Source organism: Notolepis coatsorum (genome assembly GCF_963971535.1).
Source record: "Notolepis coatsorum genome assembly, chromosome: 10".
Classification (NCBI taxonomy): Eukaryota; Metazoa; Chordata; class Actinopteri; order Aulopiformes; family Paralepididae; genus Notolepis; species Notolepis coatsorum.
The window spans coordinates 61660086-61672554 of record NC_140174.1 but is presented as its reverse complement, the minus strand read 5'-3'; the positions used below and the strand labels follow the sequence as shown (position 1 = coordinate 61672554).

The window sequence follows — 12469 nt, the reverse complement described above, 5'->3', positions numbered from 1 at the left end:
TGCTCTTGGATGGGCCCTGTCCGATATGCTGGCGATGTGGGGGGTGCAGTGGCGGCCGGTACATTCTTCTCCATGAGGGGTGCTATAGCCAACATTTTGCAAACATGTACCATGCATTGGCGAATATTTAATTAGGTACAACTATCACCATTGCCATCAATCAATATATGATCACAGTCAGTCAAATGCAGCCACGCTTCCAATATGCCCTACACAATCAGAGAGAGAGTGAGAGAGAGAGAGAGAGACGCCCACGTGACCCTACGCTAGCACGCCCCCTTCCTGCCGCGCCGCACTCGCCAGCTTCCTCATTCAAGCGCCAAGCTCCTGCCGCGCCGCGCTCCCTCAGCTTCCTCAATTTATAACGAATCATTAAAAAAATATACCGTTAACTGGAATATGTTGTTTCTTTACACATATGTTGGATTATGTAATTGGTTTGTCATGACAAACCAATAAAAATCGCGAATTAACCGGTGGCCACAACAACACAGTACTGGTGGTGGTGGAGGACCGGGGGGCTCCGCATCTCGGGGCGGCAGGGGGAGAGGAGGCGGCCGGGGAGGCGGCAGGGGAGGTCGAGGGGGAAGACGGATGCCTGTCTGCAAGAAAGTGGTCTACGACGACCACGAGAGTGAAGAGGAGGAGGACGATGCGGTCAGCTTGCGATCAGAGGAGGACGAGTACTGTGTGTTGTTGTGTTGTTGTTTCCAATAAAAAATTGTGAATTAACCGGTGGCCACAACAACACACAGTACTCGTCCTCCTCTGATCGCAAGCTGACCGCGTTGTCCTCCTCCTCTTCACTCTCGTGGTCGTCGTAGACCACTTTCTTGCAGACAGGCGTCCGTCTTCCCCCTCGACCTCTCCGGCCGCCTCCCCGGCCGCCTCCCCGGCTGCCTCCTCTCCCCCTGCCGCACCGAGATGCGGAGCCCCCCGGTCCTCCACCACCACCAGTAGGCTACTGTGTGTTGTTGTGGCCACCGGTTAATTCGCGATTTTTATTGGTTTGTCATGACAAACCAATTACATAATCCAACATATGTGTAAAGAAACAACATATTCCAGTTAACGGTATATTTTTTTAATGATTCGTTATAAATTGAGGAAGCTGAGGGAGCGCGGCAGGAGCGCGGCGCTCACGGAAGCTGGCGAGCGCGGCGCGGCAGGAAGGGGGCGTGCTAGCGTAGGGTCACGTGGGCGTCGTGGCCAATCGGAGGAACCCGGAAACCGAGCACCGTTGTAGAAGGCCGCAGCATCGAGACCCCACCAGGCCCCCTTTTTTCCGGGGGGTCCTGACCCTCCTTCGCGCCTCCTTCACGCTCCGCTGCTACGGCCTTGCCACGGGGTTGGGTTCTTGACCTTGTCCCCGTGATATTAGGGGTTGTAACAATTTTTTTTCCCTTCCCGTTCGTTCCCTAGTGGCATGTGGGTTGCACGCCTGTGTAGTCGTGGGTTCTTCTGTGGGAAGGTAAGTCCCACGGTCTGCTCACCCTGTGCGTTGAGTTGCTAAACCCTCTTCACACGGTCGGATCCGATTCCCTCCCGTCCTCCACTAGGGGGGTCCGGGGGCTCGGGTCCTCCCCGGTTCTGATGGTTGTGGAGTGCCGCAGCGGGTACATTTGTTGAGCTTCCGCTCTGCTCAGCTCCTGTGTTCCACTTGAGCGCAGAGCGTAAGCTAAATACGAAATATAACATACGGTTATCCTATAACCATAGTTATATGAGTATAGCGAGCGATCTGCGCTGGACTCACTGAGGACCCCGTGGTCTTCGCCTTCGGTGGTGAAAGACTTGGGAAGGAGCTGTTAGTATGGCCACACCCCTGCTTATGTAGAGGAGCGGATGGGGGTGTGGCCAGGCGGATGGGTGTGTACATGTGGAGAAATTTATTCAGTATTAGACTGCTATGGGATGTGTTCCACTTGAGCGCAGAGCGCTCGCTATACTCATATAACTATGGTTATAGGATAACCGTATGTTTCGCCATGTTGTGTCTGACTGTGCAAGCTGAGGGTTTGTGACTGTAGTAAAGCCACACATGGTAGACTACTGTAGGCTACTTAGTAAGCTACACATGGTAGGCTAGGCTACTTAGTAAGCCATACATGGTAGGCTAGGCTACTTAGTAAGCCATACATGATAGGCTAGGCTACTTAGTAAGCCACCACTAAGCCACACATGGTAAGCTAGGCTACTTAGTAAGCCACCACTAAGCCACGCATGGTAAGCTAGGCTACTTAGTAAGCTACACATGGTAGGCTAGGCTACTTAGTAAGCTACACATGGTAGGCTAGGCTACTTGAAGAGAATTGTATGCACTTCAAGCTGAATTTTTTCTGTCTGACGTAGACATTGAATTGTGAAAACGCTTCTAAAAAGCTAGGCAGACATTTTCACAGAGGAGTTTTACTCATTGTTAGATCTCGATTCATCCAACAATCTCGAGGTATTTCAATCCTTATAATCTTACAAATGGCTCTTTTGGTAGTCAAAGCGTAATTTGTTTTTATGAGAGTTAGTTTGGGTACGACGGCCCTTCACATACCTGGGAAGGCTACAGAGGCAGCCACGACAGCTGCAGCTGCAGCATCAGCACCCTCTGTCTGTAAGCCCAGGGTCTGCAGGCTGTGTTCCGCAGCATGAATCTTAGCTTCCTCCACAGCAGCACACAGCTTGGCAGGGGTGAACGGGTGACTGGAGGGGAGGGGGGAGGTGGCAGAGGAGATGAAGATTAACTTGTAAGATTATGAAAATACAGTGAGAAGAGAAAGTTGGCCTTTAACTTCATCCAGGGCTGCACATAGTTTGTCAGGGGTGAGCGGGTTGGAGGAGGGAGGCAGAGGAGATTTTACATAGAATAAAAAAAACAAGATCAATGGTGTGTGCGTTAAATGCACACGTAGTCCGGTTCAAGTTTAATCACTGTTCTAAATTAATTTGCTACCCAACCTGTAACAATAGCCATATTAAAGAGCACACCTGTCAAAGCTTATGCGTTATCAACTGCGGTGAGTAGAGCTGACTTATTAACTTGATAAACACTGTCACTGATGACGAGAAGGAAAACACAATCAAACATCCTACAACAGGGTCATAAAATGACAAAAAGCCATTTAGCAAAGCTACTGAATCTAGTAAATATACTATGTAAAGCTACTGCACCTAGTAAATATACTATGTAAAGCTACTGCATCTAGTAAATATACTATGTAAAGCTACTGAATCTAGTAAATATACTATGTAAAGCTACTGAATCTAGTAAATATACTATGTAAAGCTACTGCATCTAGTAAATATACTATGTAAAGCTACTGCATCTAGTAAATATACTATGTAAAGCTACTGAATCTAGTAAATATACTATGTAAAGCTACTGCATCTAGTAAATATACTATGTAAAGCTACTGAATCTAGTAAATATACTATGTAAAGCTACTGAATCTAGTAAACATACTATGTAAAGCTACTGAATCTAGTAAATATACTATGTAAAGCTACTGAATCTAGTAAATATACTATGTAAAGCTACTGAATCTAGTAAATATACTATGTAAAGCTACTGCATCTAGTAAATATACTATGTAAAGCTACTGAATCTAGTAAATATACTATGTAAAGCTACTGAATCTAGTAAATATTCTATGTAAAGCTACTGCATCTAGTAATACATATACTATGCAAAGCTACTGAATCTAGTAAACATACTATGCAAAGCTACTGAATAAATATACTATGCAAAGCTACTGAATCTATTAAATATACTATGCAAAGCTACTGAATCTAGTAAATATACTATGTAAAGCTACTGCATCTAGTAAATATACTATGCAAAGCTACTGAATCTATACTATGCAAAGCTACTGACTCTAGTATACTATGTAAAGCTACTGAATCTAGTAAATATACTATGTAAAGCTACTGAATCTAGTAAATATACTATGCAAAGCTACTGAATCGAGTAAATATACTATGCAAAGCTACTGAATCTAGTAAACTTACTATGCAAAGCTACTGAATCTAGTAAATATACTATGTAAAGCTACTGAATCTAGTAAATATACTATGTAAAGCTACTGAATCTAGTAAACACACTATGTAAAGCTACTGAATCTAGTAAATATACTATGTAAAGCTACTGAATCTAGTAAATATACTATGTAAAGCTACTGCATCTAGTAAATATAATATGTAAAGCTACTGAATCTAGTAAATATTCTATGTAAAGCTACTGCATCTAGTAATACATATACTATGCAAAGCTACTGAATCTAGTAAACATACTATGCAAAGCTACTGAATCTAGTAAACATACTATGCAAAGCTACTGAATAAATATACTATGCAAAGCTACTGAATCTATTAAATATACTATGCAAAGCTACTGAATCTAGTAAATATACTATGTAAAGCTACTGAATCTAGTAAATATACTATGTAAAGCTACTGCATCTAGTAAATATACTATGCAAAGCTACTGAATCTATACTATGCAAAGCTACTGACTCTAGTATACTATGTAAAGCTACTGAATCTAGTAAATATACTATGTAAAGCTACTGAATCTAGTAAATACACTATGCAAAGCTACTGAATCGAGTAAATATACTATGCAAAGCTACTGAATCTAGTAAACATACTATGCAAAGCTACTGAATCTAGTAAATATACTATGTAAAGCTACTGAATCTAGTAAATATACTATGTAAAGCTACTGAATCTAGTAAACATACTATGTAAAGCTACTGAATCTAGTAAATATACTATGTAAAGCTACTGCATCTAGTAAATATACTATGTAAAGCTACTGCATCTAGTAAATATACTATGTAAAGCTACTGAATCTAGTAAATATTCTATGTAAAGCTACTGCATCTAGTAATACATATACTATGCAAAGCTACTGAATCTAGTAAACATACTATGCAAAGCTACTGAATCTAGTAAACATACTATGCAAAGCTACTGAATAAATATACTATGCAAAGCTACTGAATCTATTAAATATACTATGCAAAGCTACTGAATCTAGTAAATATACTATGCAAAGCTACTGAATCTATACTATGCAAAGCTACTGACTCTAGTATACTATGTAAAGCTACTGAATCTAGTAAATATACTATGTAAAGCTACTGAATCTAGTAAATATACTATGCAAAGCTACTGAATCTAGTAAATATACTATGCAAAGCTACTGTATCTAGTAAACATACTATGTAAAGCTACTGAATCTAGTAAATATACTATGCAAAGCTACTGAATCTAGTAAATATACTATGCAAAGCTACTGAATCTAGTAAACATACTATGCAAAGCTACTGAATCTAGTAAATATACTATGCAAAACTACTTACATGTAAATGTCAGTTAATGAATGAATCACACAGAATGCAGTGATTATACTTCGACCTTCAGTATAATTCCAACAGCTTTGGCCCAAGTTTATTTCATGTGAGCTATTGTATTAGTAAACACTGCAACAGGAAATAAACTTGGACCCATTTAGAATGTTTATGTTTAGCCTACATTAACAAAACACTTACACAGTAGGGTACTGAGTTGCAAGGGCAGGGATGGTGACTTTGTAGAGGAACAGTTGTCTCTGGTCTGGTCCTATAGCTGAGTGGAGCTGGTACACTGGCTGGCCCCAGTTATTCTTCTGGCAAACCTCCTCTAGAATCTATAGACAGACAGACAGACAGACAGACAGACAGACAGACAGACAGACAGACAGACATATTAATTGGGGAGGGATGGATGAATTGTTGGAATTGTTTGCCCCAATTATTTTTCTAACTCTAATTCTTTAAGGATATGGATGGATGGGGGGTGGCCGGGTAGCGCAGCGGACTAAGCGTCTGGCTACCACCGCAGAGACAGTGGGATCGAATCCGGCTGCCGCGGTACCTCCGGCTTGGTCGGTCGTCCATACTGACACAATTGGCAGTGTCAGTGGGTGGAAAGCTGGTGGGGTGGGTCCTGGTCGTTGTAAACAGCGACTCCTACAGGTCGGTCAGGGCGCCTGCACAGCGAGGGAGGGAACTGGGAAAGGTAGTGTGATCCTCCCACGCGTTACACTTCCCCAGTGAGAGTCCTCGCTGTCAGGTGAAAAGAGGCTGCTGGCTGTCTCCACATGTATCGGGGGAAGCATGTGATAGACTTCAGGGCTCCCTAGACCGGCAAGTGGGGGGCAAATGCGCGCAACGACCGGGAAGGGGAGGGGGGAATTGGCATAACGACTAAATTGGGATGGGAGAAAAATACAGAAAAATAGGAGGCGAAAAAGTAGATAAAAAAAAAAAAGATATGGATGAATGGACAAGTAAATTAATAGAACGTTAGATAGATGGGTGGATAGATCCAGGTTAGATATATACATAATATTGATCATAATTGAGGGCAAGGTCCTCGTCCGCATTGTAAAGTGTATGGTGTGTGTGTGTGTGTGTGTGTGTGTGTGTGTGTGTGTGTGTGTGTGTGTGTGTGTGTGTGTGTGTGTGTGTGTGTGTGTGTGTGTGTGTGTGTGTGTGTGTGTGTGTGTGTGTGTGTGTGTGTGTGTGTGTGTATGTATGAACCTGTGGTGCGTGTTTGATCCCGGGTGGTTTCAGAGCCATGGTGGCAGGGTTCATAGGCGTCAGCTCCATGCCTGGCAGTAGATCATACAGCTTCTCCTCCGCCCGCTTGTCTTGCTTCAGGCCATAGGTGGCGCCCCGCCCCATGGCTCCACCCCCTGCAGCGTAGGCCAGGTAGCCCCTCCCCCCCAGACCCCGAACCCCCGCAGCCCCTACAGGTACAGTCATGTAAATTTCTACAGGAAACGCATCAAAAATCAAGAGAAATCAGAAGAATTATCAGGAAATCAACCGGAGGGGGTGAACAGAATCAGACATTCTGAAAAATCACAGACAGTGAGTGTGTTTACATGCAGCACTGATGGGTGCCTTTCATTTGTCGCCACTTGGCATCCCCAATTCACGCAAATGCATAGTAGGAGGGACACAGAACGTGAGGTTAGGGTGAGCTTGTGGCTATAGGGATGACCATTGGTTTTGGTTAGGAAAGCTAACAAGACGTGTGGGTCGTGTGGCTAACTGAAGCGTCAATGAAGGAACCTTTTCACTGATATGTGTTAAGAAATATACTCTACTGTACCGTGCCTAAATATGAAGTAGGAATGGGTGTGAGTAATGGATTACTTGAGTACTTGCCGTTTCAACTATACTTAATGGTTTTTGAGGGTGCTTGATTTTTTTCAAGTGATTGTTCTTGACACTGAAACAGAAATCTTGCTCTGAAATATCGTTCTTAAATCCAGCGAGGTGTGAGCTGTGAAAATTGGAATACAGCGCTCAATACAGCTAGCGTAGCGTTATCTAAAAGATTGGAAAATATTCCAAATTCTGCCAACATGTAGCCCACTTTGCAAACCACCTGCTGCCTATAAGGGGCAGGACCTGATGAGCATCTTGCTTCTTCCTATCCCTTTTTACTATTAAACTAAACTATTAAACTAATAAACTATTAATTCATTCAGACAGAGTGGAGGTAATGTAATTATTACAAATGGTAACTGACTGTTTTGACCGACAATATGCATTAAGCATGGGGTATATTGCTGTGCGTTGTTATGTCCACAGAATGAGACGTAATAAAATATGCCTCCCCCATACCCATCTTTACTGTATGGAAATATTTAAAAAATTGGAATTCCAATAATTTGGAACAAAAGAAAGATGCCCTCCCTCCTTGACCTTTCCTAAAGATGTGTTAAGGAACGTTTTCTTTTGTTCTAATTCTAAAATTCATATGACCGGCCCAGCTATTCTAGTGGTAAGGAAGTGTCCCTTTTTGTTTTTTGCCCCTTGCCCGTGGAAATGTCTGCGCCCGGCACTGCTGCCTGCATGTGAACACACTCAGAGAGGATATTGGTCACATGATCTCTGCTTGAGCCAGCACAGTACAGCAAGACACTTCTGGTTATGATGTCATCTGTGTTGTGGCTTTTTAATTAATATAATTAATTTATTAAATAATTTGTTTTCTCTTTCAATATCATTATTTAATTCCAAATGATTTGTGGTGGTTTGCGATTTTACTTTTTGTATCATTCTGATTCAAGACTTATTTGATATGATTGGAGATTTGAATCTTGACTCATAACATACACATTGTGTCCAATTGTATTTTGATTCAGTTCAGCGAGATTCCATTCGATAGATTTGCCATATTAAGACTGTAATATACAGGCGCTGTCAGCAGATTTTGAATAAGCAAATACAACAAACACAAAACAGCAATTTCAACTTGATAAATAAGATGGCTTACAAACATTATGCTGCAGTCGCATGAAAACCCCATGATTCCAAATTATTATTATTATTATTTTTTATTGAAACTTGAAAATGGTAATTTATGTACTGAGCAAGGGCTATGAAAACTAGCCATGTTTTAGGGTAGAATTCCAGGGCAACATGCCAACAAGAATTGAAGAGAGACAAGAAGTTGCCATGTAATCAATGCCAAAATATTGCGACATCTCCTCCTTCCTTGGGCAACATTGCCCTACAACACTGGCAGAAAGGTTGCCTGCATGGTGTATCAAGGCCTCGAGGACAGGTACAACTTCAATGACATATTGCAAACTGCTGCCTGTTGTGTTGTATCACAGAACATAGCTAATGTTCGCTACTTTTCAAGACCTGTCCTTGGAGCTGGTTAGTAGACTTATACATGGGTGGTTAGGTACCCTTGTTCAGAGACATATCAGCAGTATTGAACAGAACAGGGATCAAACCAGCAACCCTTTGATTATTAGATAGTCTCTCTAACCAAGCTGCCAGCCTGCCGCCCTTTCAAAACACATTTGATTATTTCAAATGTAGGTTTTTGTTTCTTGATTTTTTGTAAGTAGATTTTTCTTTACGTAGTTTTCATCTGAAAGCAACATTTTGCTGATAATTAGATATAAGCAGATTATTTTATTTCTACGCACCTCTGATAGAAGGGGTCCTGATTAGTCCTCTACCACCTATGTGGGCCTTGACCCCTGGGAAGCGAAACGGACTGGGGATGGCAGCATACGCTGGGGGGGCATAAAACACTGGTGCACCTAGGTAGGCTGATGACGGGTCGTACACCTACAGGAAGTGAGAAACATCATAATAAAAATATGTATTGGTAAATAAACCAACAACTAATCAATCAAGCAATCGGTCAGTCAGCCAGCCCATTGTTGACAGTATCAGGCTCCTACCTGTCCTACCTGTCCTAGGGTATAAGCAGCAGCAGCATAGTCGGCTTGGAGCAGAGATGCGCCGCGACCCCCGGTCCCTCTGGTGTATCGAACATAACTGTCCTTATCCACTGGTTTAGCTAGAGTCACTTCAATAGGAGAGCCATCAATCACCTGAGAGAAGGAGAGATAGATGAATATTAATATTACTACTGGTTTAGCTAGAGGCACTTCAATAGGAGAGTCATCAATCACCTGAGAGAATCAATCAATCAAATCATTTATTTAACCAGATCAGCATCATTGAGATTAAAATATCTTTTTCAAAAGCGATCTGGCCAAGCAAGGCAGCAGAAAGTTTCAACATAAAAAAGAAGAACATCACAATAAAATACAGAAAAAAACATTCACAGCTAGATCCAATTTCAGGCAAGTTATCAAACAGGCAAGTTATCAAACACAGTTGCACTGTCAGAGGGAAGGAGAGAGAGAGATGAATACTAATATTAATATTACTACTGGTTTAGCTAGAGGCACTTCAATAGGAGAACCATCAATCACCTGAGAAGAGACTATACATTTACACTATACATACAGTATATATTAAATGTTACAATCCTCCCCTCCTCCTTCCTCCCTCTCAAATCAAACCGCACATATACATTCCATGTATGTGGTTCTAACATGTCTGGTTCTAACAGGTCTGTGGTTCTAATATCTCTGTGGTTCTAACATATCTGTGGTTCTAACATGTATGTGGTTCTAACATGTACAGTATGTGGTTATAATATATCTGTGGTTCTAACACGTCTGTGGTTCTAACATGTACAGTATGTTGTTATAATATATCTGTGGTTCTAACATGTCTGTGGTTCTAACTTCTAACATGTATGTGGTTCTAATATCTCTGTGGTTCTAACATGTCTGTGGTTCTAACATGTACAATATGTGGTTCTAACATGTACAGTATGTGGTTCTAATATATCTGTGGGTCTAACATGTCTGTGGTTCTAACTCAAATCAAATCAAATTTATTTATAGGGCCCAACAACACACGTTAATGTCCCCATGGGCCGTACAGATCTTCTTTAAACAAGTCAAGAAGAAAACATAACAATAAGTCAAGAACAGAACAAGAACACCATAAGGTGCAAACATTTTTAGATGGATGCAAATAAATGAAAGAACGCAAGCACTCCCAGACATACCCCACGCGAAGGTAAGGAAAAACTCACTAAAACCTAACAATAGGGAAAAAAAGCTCCACAGGCAGTGTGGAGGAGAGAAACCTTAGAAGGGCCATTCAAGGTAACATGTATGTGGTTCTAATATCTCTGTGGTTCTAACATATCTGTGGTTCTAACATGTCTGTGGTTCTAACTTCTAACATGTATGTGGTTCTAATATCTCTGTGGTTCTAACATGTCTGTGGTTCTAACATGTACAATATGTGGTTCTAACATGTACAGTATGTGGTTCTAATATATCTGTGGGTCTAACATGTCTGTGGTTCTAACATGTATGTGGTTCTAATATCTCTGTGGTTCTAACATATCTGTGGTTCTAACATGTCTGTGGTTCTAACATGTATGTGGTTCTAATATATCTGTGGTTCTAACATGTCTGTGGTTCTAACATGTACAGTATGTGGTTCTAACATGTACAGTATGTGGTTCTAACATGTATGTGGTTCTAATATATCTGTGGGTCTAACATGTCTGTGGTTCTAACATGTATGTGGTTCTAATATCTCTGTGGTTCTAACATATCTGTGGTTCTAACATGTCTGTGGTTCTAACATGTATGTGGTTCTAATATATCTGTGGTTCTAACATGTCTGTGGTTCTAACATGTACAGTATGTGGTTCTAACATGTACAGTGTGTGGTTCTAACATGTATGTGGTTCTAATATATCTGTGGGTCTAACATGTCTGTGGTTCTAACATGTATGTGGTTCTAATATCTCTGTGGTTCTAACATGTCTGTGGTTCTAACATGTCTGTGGTTCTAACATGTCTGTGGTTATAATATCTATGTGGTTCTAACATGTCTGTGGTTCTAACATGTTCAGTATGTGGTTCTAATATATCTGTGGTTCTAACATGTCTGTGGTTCTAACATGTATGTGGTTCTAATATCTCTGTGGTTCTAACATGTATGTGGTTCTAACATGTCTGTGGTTATAATATCTATGTGGTTCTAACATGTCTGTGGTTCTAATATCTCTGTGGTTCTAACATGTCTGTGGTTCTAACATGTCTGTGGTTCTAACATGTCTGTGGTTATAATATCTATGTGGTTCTAACATGTCTGTGGTTCTAACATGTTCAGTATGTGGTTCTAATATATCTGTGGTTCTAACATGTCTGTGGTTCTAACATGTATGTGGTTCTAATATCTCTGTGGTTCTAACATGTATGTGGTTCTAACATGTCTGTGGTTATAATATCTATGTGGTTCTAACATGTCTGTGGTTCTAGCATGTCTGTGGTTCTAACCTTGCCGTTGAGAGCGTTCATGGCGCTGGTGGCGTCTTCTCTCTGGGTGAAATGGACGAAGGCGTAGTCTCTGATCTTCTTCACTCTCTCCACAGCACCTACAGGCAGTAAGGAGTGTGGGTCAGACAAACCTAGAGTCATGGCACGGGCAGCTTCTTGTGGATGGGTCATTTCGCCCTCAGTATTGATCAACAGTATTTACAGTATCTAACCTGCATCTTACATTATAACTGTAGACTAATGTTTTGGAATTTGGAAAAAACTCAGACATCTTCATAAACCTGCTGCCGTGGCTTGAACATTTTTTTAATTAAAATAAAGAAATAAGTTACATTCTTCTCAGTTTATATTGTAATACTGCATGGCAGAGATTATGCTCTTTTAAATACCCTTAAAAGCAAGTTTAAATGAAATTGTTATCTTTTAACCTCTTAAAATGCAGCCATATTTTCAGAAAATCTGCCTAAAAGTACATGCCCAAGTAAACGGAAGATTGCTTCACTTCTACAAGGTCAATTATTTGCATGTTCCTGGTATCTAGGAACATCTATGGACCCCAGGGAATGTATTCCCAGTGTCAGACATATTGTTTACATTTACATTTACATTTAGTCATTTAGCTGACGCTTTTATCCAAAGCAACTTACAAGTTCTGTACGACAAGTCATCAGGAAGGGTACAACTCTATCAGCTGAGTAACAATGTTCATCAAAGTGTTGCATGTTACAGTGTAGG

The 12469-nt window shown here is 41.1% G+C and overlaps 1 protein-coding gene across 1 annotated transcript in view; it reads right to left on the bottom strand.

Annotated features, from left to right (window-relative positions):
• Positions 1 to 2540: 2540 nt before the first annotated feature.
• The window catches only part of a1cf (apobec1 complementation factor), a gene marked incomplete at both ends in the record, with an annotated part of 34539 nt that continues 24610 nt past the window's right edge, over positions 2541 to 12469 (bottom strand). The window contains 6 exons of the mRNA XM_084323253.1: positions 2541 to 2697; positions 5547 to 5683; positions 6579 to 6811; positions 8996 to 9140; positions 9266 to 9409; positions 11735 to 11832. Coding sequence (XP_084179379.1) covers positions 2541 to 2697; positions 5547 to 5683; positions 6579 to 6811; positions 8996 to 9140; positions 9266 to 9409; positions 11735 to 11832 — 914 coding nt within the window. The remainder of the gene's footprint in view (positions 2698 to 5546; positions 5684 to 6578; positions 6812 to 8995; positions 9141 to 9265; positions 9410 to 11734; positions 11833 to 12469) is intronic.